At 37.5% G+C, this 18,392-nt stretch overlaps 1 protein-coding gene across 1 annotated transcript in view; it reads right to left on the bottom strand.

The window, feature by feature from the left end:
* Positions 1-10,450: 10,450 nt before the first annotated feature.
* The window catches only part of LOC145410345 (constitutive coactivator of peroxisome proliferator-activated receptor gamma-like), a 37,053-nt gene continuing 29,111 nt past the window's right edge, over positions 10,451-18,392 (bottom strand). Inside the window, exons 9-13 of the mRNA XM_080280486.1 lie at positions 15,725-15,811; positions 13,533-13,687; positions 12,834-13,049; positions 12,374-12,469; positions 10,451-11,576 (exon numbers count right to left, since the gene is read on the bottom strand). Of these exons, the coding sequence (XP_080136612.1) occupies positions 11,172-11,576; positions 12,374-12,469; positions 12,834-13,049; positions 13,533-13,687; positions 15,725-15,811 (959 nt within the window). The 3' untranslated portion in view covers positions 10,451-11,171. The remainder of the gene's footprint in view (positions 11,577-12,373; positions 12,470-12,833; positions 13,050-13,532; positions 13,688-15,724; positions 15,812-18,392) is intronic.

The following is an 18,392-nucleotide window of genomic DNA, read 5'->3' as shown; positions in this document are numbered from 1 at the left end:
TGTGTATAATTTATAATGTCTGGAGGAATGTGCAGACTGAAGAATAAGACAGTCCACCTCTCACCACGCTGCACCAGTCTCCTTCACACCACCCTACATCAGTCCACCACCCACTCAACACTACATCAGTCCACCTCTCACTCTGCACTACACCAATCTCCCTCCAATTCCACTACATCTCTTCCCACCTTCATACTCATTCACATGTGCCTGTTTCTCCATGCTGCCTACATCCATTCTCTCCATATATCATCTAAGCACACACTCTTCCACCCTGTCATCGACAGAATTTCTTACTTCACATATTTCACAATTCACCCTGTTTCTTATCCACTCAACACACATACTTCAATAATCTGAGCACTAGCACACCTTCAGGCAATCAATCCTCTTGCTGCCTCCACATCCTTCATAGCACCAGCCACATTTCTTTCCTGTTCAAAAAATGAAACCCAAGCATCTTTGTGCAATATGTATTTAAAGAATAATCTCATGTAAGACAGCGTGTGCATACAAAAAATTCAAGACATAAGACGGACAACTCTCACTCATAGGACCAATAACAGTGTTGTCTTGCAATATAAGGTGGGGGAAAATTATGCTGTGGAAGAATATTCACAGTTACACTGAGAAAACTTCACATCATCCACCAGTTAATAAATCTATCCCCTGCTCTGGGCAGGGTTAGGTTTCTGCTGACAAGTAGAGAGAAAATAAGTCACGTACAATACCTGTACATTTTAAGATTGCATCACACTAACGACAAAATACTGCACCAGCAAACTTATCTGACTGAAAATTAACCCTTTCACCATAATGATGTCACGTTCTAATTTATTCTTACAATCTTCAGTTGATGTTACTCAGCTTAGGAAAGACTGCTAGCTCTCAAGGCATTAATGAAGGCTATATCTCTTAAACTGAATGACACTGTCTGCAGATGGCATGAATAAATTACAAAAGACATCCACAGGGTGAAGGAGTCAAACAGTCAGAGGAAACAGCCTTAGTTGCAAATTATAAAAATATCACTCATTGCATAAGCCTAAGATTCATATGATACCCAACAGCAGCAGCAGGAAAGCATATGGGATGAAATAATCCACACGGGAAGGAAAAATCACCACCATCATTATCATCCTGACCTTTTCTCCCACCTAAGGATGGGGTGAGGTAGGATCTCAAAAGTAGACATGTACAAAAAATGCTCAAAGAAATGGCACTCTGAATGTAATAAATATCATCTACATTATGAACAGGTGCCTTGTGAAACTATGACAAAGAATCCAAAATTTTCCAGAAAAAGCCAATAATCAAGCCAGGCATGGCAGCTAAAGCCAGTGTATCAGTAATAATCCCCTTCAGTATAATGATAATTTTCTTGCCAATTCAGACCATGTGCCTGAGGTTACCAACCCCTACTCTAATTCACTCTTGATCATCATCATCATCGTTATCACCATCATCCAAACCTCATCTCCCACCCAAAGACGGGGTAAGGTAGGATATACAATGCAACAGAAGCTAAACAGTGAGAAGTAAACAACAGCATGACCAACAGAATGGGCCACACACTCACTGCACTCACTACTGCAGCCCCAAGATTAAGAATCCACCTCACTGGCATAATCTTCCATATACTGAATACTGTACTGTACATGCCTCATTCTTGCTACCATCAGATAATTCTGTGAAGGTTAGGAAAGAGCTCTCTGACTGAATGGGTTAATCTGTTCATACCTGTTACCCAAGATCAAACAACACTATGGTAGCTCAAATGAAACCCATGGAACAACTTATAGCCTAACAATTCCTACCATGACCTACTAATATGGCTAAATCATTCTAGTGGAACAAATGAATGGTATGGAATCATCATTATTATGACCACTGCCACCATTATTATCAAAGCCCATTGCCAACTAATAAATAGCACGCCACTGGCACATAATTATCTGTGACATAATCATCATCCTAACCCACTCTCCATTAGCACATCACTGACACATGACAGTCATGTACATAAATATGAAACTTCCACTGCTGCTGCACTGACTTTAGCTTGCTTGCTGTGGCATGTAGCTACAGCTTACCCTTTCAATACTGTTCATCTTTTAAATTTTATTCTTGCTACCTTCAGATGCTTTTATGCAACCTGAGAGATTTTTCAAATGGAAGGGGTCAGAGACAGCCTCAGTATACCCCTTCAGTACAAGAGACATTTTCAAAGTTGAGTAAAATTGTCTGGAAGTAGCAAAGAGAAAAAAAATGTAACTGTATTCAAGGGGTCAGTAAAAATGCATGATCCACAACTCTACAAAATATACTTTGGATCCATCTGTTGGCAATAATAAAGAACAAATGTATGAATGTCTTTTTTTTTGTCCAGGGTGATGATAAAGGACAATGTATGGATGTCTCTTTTGTCCACAGTGATACTATAGGACAAATGTATGGATGTCTTTTGCACTGAGGGTGATAATAAAGGACAAATTTATGGATGACTTTTGCACTGAGGGTGATAATAAAGGACAAATGGATGGATGTCTTTTGTCAAGGGTAAAAATCTGACATACTCATCTCTGGGCTCGAATACTTGACAAAACTCACAACTATTATTAATTTTCTCTTACGTTAACAGCATAGGCAGTCCTCACTATCATTAAGGGATGAGCTCTAAAATATCACAACATTTACAGTACATAAAAATAGACTGATACTGTTACAGGGATGAATCTGAATGTATCACACCTTCTTCCATAAATAACATATGGTACAAGTAAGAAAAAAAATCTAAAAAAAAAAAAAAAAAAAAAAAGGGGGGGGGAAAGAAAGAATGAAAGAAAGAAAAAAAAAAAAACAAGGACTGCCTGTTTTTGTGCTTGGGTATAACAGACCAGTCTTCTTTTGGGGCATACGGACCTGAGGTTAGGCTACCCTTATCCTTAACATAGACTGGAGACCAACCTATACTCCTGGCAGCCTTTTACAAGACAGAAAAACCTCTGGCCGTTTTTAGGACTCGAACAACAGTGTGTATGCCACAGCCCTTTCCTACCCGAGAACTCTACCACCAGCTCAGAAAAATCTCGACCCCAAAGTCTTTTAGGCCCAGGTTCAATAAATACAAGATATACAACCACAAGGGATCATTCTAGACTTCAGCAATATATTTTTTAAGCAGGTCCTAGACTGTTCCCTTTTGGAAGTTAGGCAATGAAATAACTAAAATTTGGACAATTCATATACATTTATGAGACTGCTTTGGTATTGTCTATATTATCAACTGCATGAAATGTCTACCATACTACAATATATACAAATTTCACACAAGTACAGATCATTTACAAAGTCAACCTCACCTATGGTAAATTTTGGCTGACCAAATATATGAAAGAACCTATATCCTGTTGCCTTTACGAAACCTTTAAAAAAATTAAGAATAGCAACCACAAATAAATGAAGTATCATACTTCTGTCTAATCTACATGGCTGATGCAACACATAAGTATTAAGTTAGCAAAATTTTTTGGCCACATAAGCCTGCCTTGGTCACACTATAACATCACATCTTGATAGATTCCAAAATCTAAAAAAACATTCCTGAAGGAAATTTTTTATGCATACAAATACAAGGAAAATTATGCACTGACAAAACCACATCTGTATGGCACTGTGTGTTTATAAATGGTGATATGGGAACTTTATAAAAATGTTTGAAAGAGTAGTAATACTGTTAACAATCTGAGGGAGAACTCTCTTCAATAGTTGTGCCAACCACTTAATAAACAAATATGAACAGCATATCAGCAACAACAGCATAAAGATAAGAAAATCATATGAATGTGTATGTCATTTTTTCATTACAAAACAAAACCGACACATACGTAAAATTTACCATCACACAAGTTGAGAATCGCGGCACATTGATAAGCTAATACTCATCAACTAGGAAAATACAATCCAGGAGAAAAATAAGCCAACTTCTGAGACTTGCTTCCAGGTGAAAACAGTCTTAAACCTCTGACCAGGACTGAGCACTGTTCAAAATTTTCCATTAGTTTTGGTATGGCAATATTGGAAATTTTGACAATCAAATATTCCGCACATATCTGTAATATAACTGCGACATTCTAGGGACATCTCTCAACAGAAAGTATAGTAGCAAGGCTAAGTATGAAAATTCACAATGAACCAAATAATTACTAATGATATGAATTTGACTAACTAAGGATTCAAAGTCAAACATGTGACTCTGAACTCGGCATAACTGAGAACATGACTGGCTGAAAAAACAGTTTGCTTGTTGGAACATCAAGGCTGATATCTGAGGTGAATCCTAACATGAGTGCTAACCTTAAACCCCTCATATCCAGTGGCACCTCCTTTAGTTCATTCTTGCTTCTTTCAAGTTATTTTAACTTTGGAAAGTCCTCTTGTACTGAATGAAAAGTCCCTCCTAAGCTAGGGAAAATAATCTGAAGATAGGAAGAATAAAATAAAAATGGCATCAATGGATTGAGGGGGTTGAAATAAAATACAGTCTCAATTTCTGGCTAACAATCTCTAACATTCAAATCCTAGGGCCACCAGATTAGTGCAGGGGCAGCCAGAGGAACTAATATGAAGCATCAACAGTCAACAGTTTATAGTAACAAGTACATAGTAGAGGAGAGTACCATGAGCATGAATCCACAGTACATAGTAGAGAACAGTACTATGAGCATGAAGTCACAGTTCACACCCAATAGCATTACATAACTTCCTAACTTCACTCCTATCAATAAATTCAAGTACATTAGTGACCTAATATTAACATCCCAATAAATTCAGTAATAACCACCTGTACACTGATGAGGCAATGACCTTCATTATTTCTATTAATAAATTTAAATACAGGAATTTCCCAACATTAAAAGTCACATCCACCTGTAAATTCATTAAGCAATTAATTTATGTATCAGTGTTACCTCTTAAGAACAATCACTTAATGATGTAGTAATATCCAGTTTTAAATTCAAAAGGTGGGTACTGTATAGATAATTAATGTGCCAGAATTACCTCTTAATAATAATTACCTAATAAACTCAGTAACATCCAACTGCAAATTCTTTATGTATAAATAATCATCATCATATAATCATTAATGTATCAATATTACCTACTAACTCTTCGGTGAATTAAGTAACTATCTGCAAATTCAAAAGGTAAATTTATCACTATCATTTCTTAAGATTAACAGCACAATGAAATCAGTAGTATAAACTTACAAATTCAAGAGGCAAGATACTAGTGTTTTTCCATGTATCAATGTGTGCGACTTTTAAATCTTGATAAACTATCGAAGCATGTTTAATTACAGTATAAGAATTTGCTGGCTACATCACATTACACATAATGCAGCTGCATGGTACAGATGTTAACTGAATAAAAGCTAAATGAAAGATAAACAACTTCACTTCTCTGGAATCACTTACATACAGTACTTTATTCATCCGAGATACATTCAATCATCAACTCTAGGATGTGTGCAGGCCAGCTATTTAAACCAACTTTAGGCAGACATTCTAGTTATGACTGTGGGTTAAAAGCACAACTAATACTCATTCCTAACTTCAAAAAGCATAATAAATCATTAGTAACTTTAAGTGAAGGACAAGTATCAATTCATTAGCAACTCTAGAATGAAACAAACTAAAATGGACAAACCGTGCATTCAGAAAAATAAGTTTCCGAACAGATGGACATACAGGATTTCAGTCTGCACTAAAGCTTTGGTCATCTTGGAATGGTGGTTTATCTGACTGGAGATTCACTTAATAAATTGATAATGGTACATTAACTAATCCTTGTTGGTATTCACACCTGAAAACTTCATAATCTTAAACATACAGCTTCAAAGAGCTATGATCACAATATTTTTTTAACACCTAGAGTGTTCAGATATATATATTATGCCAAGTGTACATGCTAATTAAATAAATGGTTACTGGTACTACAGTGATGTCTCTGCTAGTGCAATTCAAAGTATTTTACACAGCACCACAGATGGGGTGAAGCAGGGCTCTGAAAGCAAGAAAAAGAGGAAAAACAGAAAGAGGGAGAACTAACTACAGTAACACTATGCTCAATAAAACTGGCCACATTCACTCATCATTTAAGTCCCGGAATTCCTGACTCCACCTCACAGGCATAAGTACCCACACATATGTGCTTCATTTCTACTCTAAATATAGTAAAATAATCTTGAAGTAATCAGCATAAAAAAGAAAGAAAGAAAAAAAAAATCATGGCAAAGGGGGACAAGAGCAGTTACAAATAGATTAGCTGCCAACTTTACATTCTACAATGCAATAAAGCTTACCATACCAGGTTTACTCCAACAAAATCTTCAAATGCTGACTTGCATGCTTCTTATGCACTTCTACAACAAATACTACCCATCAGCCACTTCTTATCAAATCCTAACTTCTTACACAACAAACTATGTCTTTTTGATGCATGGTACAAGTACTAAATACTGTTTGCGTAAATCATAATTCGTCATCATGTTATACAACTTTTAACCTATTCAGTCTGTTGATGTGGTCTTTCTTTTATTCCTGCTATCTCAAGATGATTTCATATGGCTTTCAAGAGACTTTTCTAATTAGAGAGATTAGAAACAGCCTTCATTAATCCCTTCACTTCTTAGGGGACATTATAAGAAAAAAAAAATAAAAAAAAATAAAAATCTGAAGGGGTTAAAATTTATGACATAGGTACTGTAGAGATAACGAGAGTACTAAGACATACTGAAAAGCTTTAGCAACAGATATTTGTAATTTATCATTTTTCATTCCACAACTGATATTTTCTGGGTAATACTGGTAATGCAGGATGAATTTTGACATTTCTCAATTAATTTTGGCACGATTCACACTACTTGAAATTTACTCCTCACATACCATTATACAGCAGTAGTTTTGTTCTTTTTTTTTATGTACACCAACAAGCAGACAATCAAATGTTAAATATACGTGTAACAGGTCTCATCATAAACTATCTAACAATATGGTACATGATTTAGATCAAGGAGAACCAAGTATCAAATCTTTCTTGTTTGGAAACAGATAATTTCAAATGGAAGGAAATGATTTAAAAAAAAAAAAAAAAATCCACCAAGAAGGCTTTAAATTAGAGAAAGAAATGATAATACAAAAGTTACAAAATTAGATACAATATTTCAAATTCTGTTGGTGCAAATGTCATCATCACTGATATTATGAATGTGTCATGAAGACTGTGAAGTCTATTGAATTTGTCTTTCCTCTAAATATTATTTTTCTTACACTCTACTGTAAATAACTTTGTCTCCACACTAACAGGCACAATAATAATCCTCTGACATTGCTCAGTGCAGGTTCTATATTGTTTACACTATTTTACACAAACTCTGCATCATGTCAATTTTCCCTCGCTAAGTGTTTGGAGTTTATGCATACCAATTTGCTGTGAACCTTCAATGTGGAGGCATAACAACACTGGCAGGAGAAACATTCACAGAACAAGTCAGACCATTAATCCCTTCAATCCAATGACTTCCTCTCTATTTTAGTCTTGCTATCTCTTCTTCATTTTCTTTGGTTCAGGAAAGGCTTACCAAACTGGCAGTACTACAGCCTTAAGTAACTCCTTCACAACTAGAGCTTTTGTAAGTTGCATTAAATCATCTAGTAACTTAACTAAAAAAGATGTCACCCTATTGAAGGGATTAAGAAATACAGAACTGAACTTTCTGGACATTTCTTTACCTGCACTGTGTAAACCCTTTACTATCATAAAAGGCAACTGGAAATAAGCCATGAAACAAGTGCTCGAGTAAAATTCCCTAAAGAAGTTTCTAATATAATTGTAAATTTTATCTGTTTAAAGCACCCAATACCTAATCTACTGAAGTAACCACATATATTATGCTTTTTGATATTGTGAACACACTTGCAATTCAATTTACAACTTCAACACCTAAAATCAAGCATAATGAAAAAGCAATGTGCAGTTTGCACTGCCATTCTATATTATGCTGCTAAAATCACAAATGGTCTTGCAGGTATCCTAAAACTAATATCATCCAAGCACACTATTTCCCGCATGTCATCGCCATATAAAACAGGAGTAACAGCCAATCTCGTAATACTCCCTTAGAAGTGTTACGGCCTGAGGGAGTACTGTACATTTAAGGGCTGATGACCTGACAACTTTCCTTAAGGGCAATACATAATCACTAGACCACCAAGTGCCTAATCTACGTAATCTACCCAGAAAAACTGAACTGGTGCAGAGCTTATGGTACAGTATTTCTAACATATCTCAAACTCTTCATTACCTCCTAGTGGTGCTTCCTATGCAGGTATGTTTTCAAGCAATCCTTTACTATAGCATGTTTGTTCTAACCTGACAGATCCCTAACCCTTTTCAGTTCAGTTGATGGCCAAGTGTAGTCAGACTGGAGGGCTGATATAACTACTAATTATGCAGACTCATTCCTACCTCACAACTAAGGCTCATCAACATTTATACAACCACAACAGCATGTAAGTTGTGCAAGTGGCTCAGTCCTGTCAGGTAATAACAAATCAACTATAACTGTATCTCTCACTACATGTTAATACTTCACCTATGATGGTTATTATGGACTAAATGTTTCCTCCTGAGTATATTCAGGCATCTATATCTTCTCTCATAACTTCCTAATGTGATGGCTTGATCTTACTTATTTCCTTCTCTGAGTTCTATTCACAAGACAACAAGACAGCAGTATTGTTGGGAGTACAGCTGGATTCTGTGAGTTTAATTTTTTCCAGTATCAGATGTCTGAATGTAAATGGAATATGCAAGGATTCTGCAAGTTTTATTTTCTCCAATCTTCACCAAACAGGCTAACTAAGATGTCATGACCCCTCGTGTTGTGTGTATCTCGTCTCCAAGAATTCATTTTGTGAGGATGGTATAATTCTTATGCAACTAAGTATGTATGTCTGTCTAGAATATATATCCAGACAGTTATTTGCATGGAAATTCAATTTGTGTGGCATATAAAATATATGGAAAAGTTTCCCACATCATGAAAATTTAGAACCTATGCCTTTCAGTACTATTAAGGGCTGGTTCAGAAAGTCTTGTGTACCTTACTAAGTGAAAAATTAAACTTATGTCACTTTACTGTATATCGTATCACTTTCTTATATCTATGGATGATCAAGTCATTATTACATAGAGCTGTTGTGTATATCATTAAGGTACTTCAGAGAGGAAAAAAAACAAGACAGCCTATACAAGGGCTATGGGAAAATTCCGGATTTTCTCTTCCCCATTAAAGATGAAAATATTAAAAAAAAAAAAAAAAAAAAAAAAAAAATCTATATTTCATACTGTGTGCATTACACTTGTTAGGCCTACATTAACTGCATAAACAAAAGGTCACTGTATTTATACTGTTAAGAGTCTTGTTGGGTTTTGTTTTTTAATTATCTACCAACAAGATGAACATGATGACTGTATTGTTGAAAGAATGGTTTACCTTTGTAAGACTTTTCTCCCAATCAAGACAGCTGTATTGTCATGAGTCTACTTCATCACTCTGCCTTTCTTCCTTAATACCTACATAAAACCATAATTTCTTTGTGATTACAACTTATTGTTTCAACCTGATGATGATCTCCAGCACCTTTAAGTTTATGGCCAATTGTATTTAGACTAGGAGGCTGATTTGACTAGGGTAGTAACCCAGGAAACTTATTCCTACCCCATAACTAAGGCTTATATAATTTCATGCAACTGCAACTTGGTTTTGAAGTTGTAGGAATTGCCCACTTCTGATGGGTGAAATCATCATCATCATCATCATCATCATCCGGACCTCCTTTCTTACCCCTTGCCTGGGTGAAAACAACCTTACTATATTAGCTCAACTGATGCACACTCCTATTCTATTAAAGGCATGGCTTCTCTGGATGATCAACTTATTTTAATGATTATGCTAGATTCTTGTAGCTCAGCTCTTCTTCATTTGTATATGTGTACCATAATTCTTTTTCCTCTCACTAGTTTGGCTTGGTTACATCACCAGTAATGTCCAAGAATTCTGCAAGTATTTAAGTACTTTAAGCTTACAGTCTCTCAAACACTTTCACTAATCTTAAAGGCAAAGGCTTGAATCTGGGGGGAGAAAAAAAAAAAAAAAAAAAAAAGGTACAGTATGCTGTTGACATGATTCCCATTATTGCAAATTTACTATAACTGAAAAAGGTTCCCACCCACTGAAAGTTTACCAATTAGGTTACACCATCATACTTTTTTTACCCCAGTAGGGAAAAATAAATAGCTTTGAAACTTCGGCATGTTACCTGGTACTCTGTTAAATAATTCACCACACAGATTTATTAAGATCTTCAGGGATTAGATATAAGATATAAAGCCATATATACAATAAAGACATAATGGCAATTCTATATAAAAATCTTATTTCATACATCAAGGACATGTTGAAAACACCATTATTATATACTCACTTAACAAAACTTACAACACTCCTGTGCAATCATAACCTAATCAACTTACTTCATATCTCTTAACTGAGTTCTAATGAACTGCAGGCAAGGAATCTTACTGATACCAAATACAAGACCACAATAATTGAATCTTTCATGTGTTAAAATGTTTTCTCCATAAATGGGGCAAATTAATGATGTTACCAGATCAGCTACAACATTTCTGTCTGGTAATCCAAACCCAAGCAGCACTAGAGCCAATCTGATGTAAGATCTGCTATGGCAAAAACTGGGTGTGGCTATGGTCATAACTTGCTACTGGCCAGCAGTTAAGTCAGGTGAGGTTATCACCAGTTAAGTCTGGTGTGGTGATGGGTGTAAGCTCTTATATTCTCTTGATTGGACATTATAAAGTCTAAACACACACTTAACATGGAGACTTAAGCCATAAACCCTTGTTCTGGCCAGCAGTCAAGTCACGTGTGGTGGCTGGCAAAAGCTCTTATCCCCTCCTGGCTGGACATTATGAAGTCTAAACACACACCTAACATGAAGACCTAAGCCTTAAACCCCCTCTATTCAGGAAAGGCAACCTGAAACTCACCCCCCCAAAGGTCAAGCATGGCAACGACCACTGGGCGATCATGATGCTGATTTTTTGGGTGATTTTGCTGGTGATTTGGCAGCCGATGTTTTGGAGATGGGTGATTTTGGTTGTGGTGATTTGTGTGGCCCACTTTTGTGGTGTAGTTTGCTTCCCCTGGGTGATGTAGGGGACACAGAAGGAGACGACCCTCTGGAATGCTTGCCCCCCACAGTGTTCTTTGTGATGGCTAGGGTGGTAGGGGGGTTCTGCTCCCTCCCTGGGGTGTTTGGGGGAGAGGTGGATGGGGTGTTGGAGTGGGCTGGCCGGGGCTTCTTGGGACTGCCGTGGGTGGGGCTTCTTGGGACGGGGGAGCAGCTGGTGGGTGGGCGCAAGGGGGCGGGAGGAGGCATATGTGGCTGGATAAGCGTCTTCATCTCCATAAACTTTCTCAAAATATCCTCCTGGAAATACAAGTACACTTCATGTCGAAACTATAGCAAAAATATCCTTGAAACATGATAATCAAAGTTCAAATTCCTTCAAATACGGTACATATTTCTTAATAAACAGATTACACAGAGAATTTTACTCATTACACAAGTGAGAAGTATCTTCTATGTCAAATTATCCTCTAGGAAATACAATTATCATGGGTAAAATTCACATCAAACACACATCCTTCTTTATAAACAATACAATGATCAAATTAAATACATCCATCTTAATAAATAAAACACTGATGCAGAGTTAATAAGTTACATACATCATCCAATCTTACATTGCTCCATGAGGAGCGTAGGAGCCCGGGGCTAGGCAGTTGGATGAGAGTGACCAGCCTCACTCACCCTTGAGTGGCATTACATGAGCAATCAACCCAAAGCACCCCTTGGATATAAACCTTCATCGGCTCAATCCGACTGGAGCGCAATAATTACCCACTAAACCACCAGGCGCCAAAATTTGGTTATATGGTTACCACCCAGCGTAATAAATGGTTTCCTGGTGTACAGGAAACCATTTGGGCTTGTCACTCAGTGTACAGTCACGCACAGGCAGAAGGAAGAGGAAAGAATGAAGGAAAGAAAGACTGAACACAACAAAATAAAACAGGGATACTAACGATAAAGTGTCTTCAGGTGTTACAGGTAAACAGAAAAAATGTCTATGATATATCATACATTTTTTTTTAGCTTCTTTACTCAGCTAACAAATTTGGGTCAATTTCAGGTGAATGAAATGTACAAATTAATATACATACCCGGTGTTCACACAAATCTTCCACCTTGGCTCCCGACTTGGCTCTCAGGTAATAATGATGAAATACCCGGCCATCCCAGAACGCCCAAGGAACAGCCTACAGTACGAAAGAATGTTAACATCTTTGCTGTCCAAATAACGACTTTTTGTATAGATTCCCAACACCACCAGACAAAATTCACCACATGATGGTTACACTAGAGGAGACCAATTTCAGCTAACAATGAGAGAGAAATATATTTTAACTCTGTCTATATAAAGATCTCTCTCTCATTTACATATGGTATATTCTGAGCATCACCAGAGAACATTCACTAAGAGACAACACAGTATTTACATTAGAGGAAACTCTTGAGATTACAACGTAAGAGAATTTCAACCCTTCTTCCCCTTTAATCAGGCGATATATTGCAATGCTTTATTCTTCCTACTGCCACATGACTTCACTGTACACTACTCACATTCTTCCGCTCAATGGGAAAGTCACACGCAGCCAGAAGGAAGTAGAAATTAACAAGTCCCTTCATAAATATGGCAGCCACATGGACAGCCCTGGCATCGATGCGAGGAAGAGCCAGAGCTTGAATCTGCCTTAGCTCTTGCCGTGTTGGGGAGAGGAAAGCCGCCATCATTGCATTCATCTCCCAGTCCTTAAGGATTGGCTTGGCTGGGCTGCACTGTGATGAAATAAATACATAAATTAATTAATAAAGAAGTAAACAAGTGAATAAATAAATTCTGAAAACCTAGCGTGTGAGGCAAAATCAATTAATCTCATAGTCTTTGAAGGGTGGTTTGGTTGGGTTCCATTATGAATGAAAAGTACAAAAATAAACTGCAATGTTCAGCAACTGAGGTGGAGCCACATTTCCCTGGGCCTGAATATAAGAATATGTGAGTGGATAATTTAACTGAGCATTACTGTTGAGAGTTCTCCCATTTCTGTACTCTGGTGGAAAAACACATTACATACTTCCTGCTTGCCTCTTGTGGTGACATGACAACACTACCAACTCACACTGAAATTTACAATAAAAATATCACTAATCTACTGTAATTACTAAAGTCGACTACATTCAAAGTACAAATATCATTAATCTGAGTTCACTAACACAGGACAACATTGATATTTTAAAAGCTAACACTCTCTGGTAACAAACCTGGAGGTAAAACAGAATGGAGACAGGGACAATGAGTTGAGGAGGCAGACTGCGGATCTTGGTTTCCCACAGTGAGGGGTGGACACAGTCAAGGAATGTTCGCCATTTCAGATCCTCATCTCCATCCCACAGCTCCTCTAGTGAAGGACTCCCACCTGCAGTACAGAATGGTACACTCTCTACTCCTCTTTGCAGTGCTATCCATCCATCCATCATCCAATCCTACATTGCCCCATGAGGACCATAGAAGCCTGGGTCTAGTTAACGTGGTCCTGACATTTAAGATGAGAGTGACCAACCTCACTCATCCCCGAGTGGCATTACATGAGCAATACACCCCAATCACCCTTTGGATATAAACCTTCACCAGCTCAATCCGACTGGAGCATCTTAATTACCTTGGATTGAGCCGGTGAAGGTTTATATCCAAGGGATGGTTGAGGTTTATTGCTCACGTAATGCCACTCAGGGATGAGTGAGGTTGGTCACTCTCATCTTAAATGTCAGGACCAACTGCCTAGCCCCGGGCTCCTACACTTCTCATGGGGCAACGTAGGATGGGATGATGGATGGATGGACCACCAGACACCATTATTTGGCTGTATGGTTACTACCCGGCGTAGTAAATGATTTCCTGGTGCACAAGAAACCATTTGGCTTGTCACTCAGTGTAGAGTCACCCACAGGCAGAAAGAAGAGGAAAGAATGAAGGAAAGAAAGACAGAAGAGGGAGTGTAAAATCACCTGTAGGCAGAAGGACGAGGAAAGAATGAAGGAAAGAAAGACAGAAGAGGATGGAAGGAAAGAAGGATGGAGGAGAGGAAAGGGCAGACACTCGAGAGCAGCACTACATCGAGTGAGTGGATGGTGAGTGCCCCCACCTACCATTAGAATTTTAAATTTTTTTTTCTTATGGCATTCACTGACGTTCTAGACAAACTCATCCTAATAAATGTAAAAAAATGTAATAACAAGAAATGACCAGTAAATAAACTAAATACTCAAACACAAGCTTTGTGATATGCTTTTACAACATTTCAGCTTTCATCGCCTCACCTTACTTATAACGCTTACATTATCTTCAGCAAAACTGACACTAAAACTATCTTATTTCACATAATTTAGTGATAGAGTCAGAAAGACATATCAGTTCAGCATAATAGGGATGAATTACATGCATCTCCAGCTACAGTTACATTTGCATAAAATCCTAAAAAACAACAGCTATATTTCCATCCATACTATTTCCATGTCAACACCATACTGCTTGATTCACAAATATGGAAAATGCTTTTGCCACATAATGCTTGAAAATGTAATTAAAACTGTTGGAGTCACTGTACTTTCTGTTTCAGCCAAACAAAATTTATTTCAACCATAAAAACAGCACAGGTAGATCTGCAGAGAGGAATAGTGAATGGATAATGCAGGAGTACTGCCTTATCCACAGAGTAATAGCAAAAGGTTGAAACTCCACTAAGTTAAAGTGGACAAGCTATAATGTGTACTGTATAAGCATAAAAGTGAATGGAAAGAATGGTAATCAGAAATATAGTAATACAGTAGTCCCTCAGCTTATATGGCTAGTACATTAAATAATTTCTGCTTGTCTACGGAAAGAGTCTAAAGTGGGCCCGTTCAGCCCATTATACATGTGGTCTACTTACGAACGGGTTGTGTTCCGAGAAACTGCTCATAAGTCAATTTTTTTGCATGTCAGATGTGCATTCAATAAGCCAAAAATGCATTTAAATACACCTAATCAACTGAACATCGTAGTCTAGCCACGCGCAACTTAAATGTGCTGAGAACACTTACATTAGCTTTCAGCTTGGCAAAATCATTAACACAAAGCCTATTTTATGATAAAATGATGAATATCTCATGTTATTTACCGAATTTTGAAATACCGTTTTCGACATTCGTAAACTTGAAAAAACATAAGTCGACCGTTTGTAAGTACGGGACCACCTGTACTAAACCTTATGTATAAACCAAGCCACTAGCCTGACTGTCACTTTCTGATAAAAATAATATATCAGCACTAGAATATTATCCTAGCCAAAAAGTGGTATGGAAAGCATGTAAAGCTGTACCATAATATCGGTCTGCTAATGAACTACTGTACACAAAATAATCCACACAGGGTAAAATTCTAGGTCTAGTTAAGGCGAATGAAATATAACACTGACCTTCTAGCTCAACTGGATCCACCATATCCGGCTCCTTAAGGGTGCTCCCAGAGTACATACACCACTCTGGCACCTGAGTCAGACCATCTGTGGATAGGTGAGGCTTGGTTAATGGCTCGCGCGTGGGTGGTTAGACACAGCAAGAGAAATGTGGACAGGTCTGGTGGGTGTTATTTTGGCTGGATTAACAGATGCTGTGTACTGATCTACACTGCACTTTGATCAGACTACTGGTTGCTGGGTGTGAACTGTGGGTGTGGTTTGGACGGGTAAAGCGTTATCGAGTACGAACTGTGGGTTGGTCGTGTGGCACTGGGTTTGATGAGGATGTAGTTGGTTGCTACAGTAGGTATGACATCAGGGTTAGTCTGATATGAATTTTGGTCACTGCTGGCTGTTGTGTTTGTACAGTGGGTTAAAAGAGTGAACACAGAGCTTTGGTCAGATCACTGGGTGCTATGTATAGATACTGGGATGGGAGTGTGGGAGTGATTATCATAACTAAACTGCTAGGCATGTAAAAACTGGGAATTAGGCTGGTGGATTGTTTTGCTGGACAGCCGAGGGTGTACAGGATGTGGAATAGGTAAGTGACAGTCCTATAGCCTGGCTGGCTGATTTACTTGCTACTATGTGTGAGTGGTGAGTTAACCATTAATGGCTTTGTCAGCTGATAACTGTGTCTTGCTGGGTGAATTTATCAAAGTACTCCTCTCTGGATTCCTCTCTGCCCAACATCATCATTTGGTGCTAGCCTAAACAAAATAACTAAATCCATCCACAACAGAGGATAAATTGTCCTTCACTACCAAACTATGTCACATGACTTGTATTAATGAAATGGTTTGCAGGTCAATATACTTTATACAATAATGCTATTCATCTTTGATGATCTGGAAGAATTTGCTGCTTCCACACACTGTTCAATACACAGACTTGTATTATCTTACTTAGATTCTTTTAAATTAAATATTCACAAACTACATACCAGACCTTCCTGACATTTACTACCACCCAGTTTACAACTATCTGTATGCTGACTCTACTCTAGGTTTGCACACAGCATAATGTATTTATTTCCTATACAATTTTCAATAAACAACAATCAGCAATGATGCACAGCATCTGGTGTGGTAAGTCTGTGTTGCACTTGTACAATCATTGAACACTGGAAAAAATAATAAAAAATTGACATTTCTCATCTCCAGATATACTAGCTTATTACCACTGTATTCCTGTCTATGGTTCAGTCAACCTGGCAGCACTGTACTGTATATACAAATTTCTCAGACACAAAATTGAATTAAAACCACCAATCAGGTCATTTGCTGATACTGGCAAGGGACATTCCAATAAGAAATTAAAGGAAGAGAATAAAGACTATGGTGGACTGTATAAAATGGCTACCACAATCATGTACGTATGTACAAAATATTTTAAATGTACTACAGCATAAGTGAACTGGTATGAACAGTAATATGGGGAAAGTGGCAATGATTCATTGAGGCAATTTTAACATGTAAACATTTCTTACCTATGTAATCTGAAGAATACAATAATGTATTTTCAGTACCTATTACTAGCCAAATCTGATGCCTATTATGGCTAAAAGCATTTGAAATAGTCTACAAAGCTAGCTAATCATCCAAGACAACTGTTTATAGGAGGAAAATGCCAGAGATTTTAACTGAGGTCATGTCACATCCTCATTAGCAATGATGTATTTACCTGTTATATTCTTGGTGCTTTTTGCATTCAAGCCTTGTTCCCAAATTTTTAAGGAATCATGCTCAGGTTATGTGTGCAGGAGTGTATGTGTATGTGCACACAAGCAGCAGAAGGCAGGCCTTTCACACAGTATGTCACATGTACACTGTGAGATGAGTTGCAGGTAGCGTAAGGAAATTATTCAAGTGAGTGTGAGGAGTGAGAGGAAGGTACAGATGGAAGACAAGGTAAGTAACTACAATGTGGTGGGTGAGGCAAGAACAGAACCTCCATATATTCCACAGAGTTTGTTTCACAGATTTTGCTACAAGCAGTTCAATGCCAATAAAAAACAGCCTCTCACCACCAGTAACAAATACACAGTGGCAAGAAGATATTAGACAGTGTAGCAAAGCTAAGTGAATAATAGCTATGTATTTACTATTCTTACAATTCTCTGCTTGTGTTAGTACAGCACATGAAAAGATGATAAATATCAGTGTAAAATGACCTGTGCAACAGCACCATTATATTTATTTTTCCAAATGATATTCAAGCTGAAAAATCCACAAAAGTACTGAGTAGTGCCAGGAATATACGGCAAATGAATAAGCAGCCCCCTATGCATGCAAAGCCTACTAAAATTCATTTTGTGATATGAACTACACAATAATTTATTTGCCAATAAAGATATTATACAGAACAAAGTTAACACAGCTAAGATGACTACTGTATTGTACTGTACACAGTGAAAGCTGCAATTAGGTATTACCCTTCATATGCACATGAAATTTTAGCTCAAAATCACCAAGCCAAAGCAAACCTTTCCAGAAGTAATGGGCTATATGCTCAAGAAACTTCTTTTCCAATGAAAGATATCAACTATTAATATTCTTGTTCCATAAAATATGTGGAGGCCAGGGTCCTTTCCATACGGTGCAGACCTAATACTGAAAAGTAT

Source organism: Coenobita brevimanus, chromosome 85 (assembly GCF_032717465.1).
Source record: "Coenobita brevimanus isolate Jiangsu-jjx chromosome 85, ASM3271746v2, whole genome shotgun sequence".
Classification (NCBI taxonomy): Eukaryota; Metazoa; Arthropoda; class Malacostraca; order Decapoda; family Coenobitidae; genus Coenobita; species Coenobita brevimanus.
This window is presented reverse-complemented; position numbering and strand designations above follow the sequence as displayed.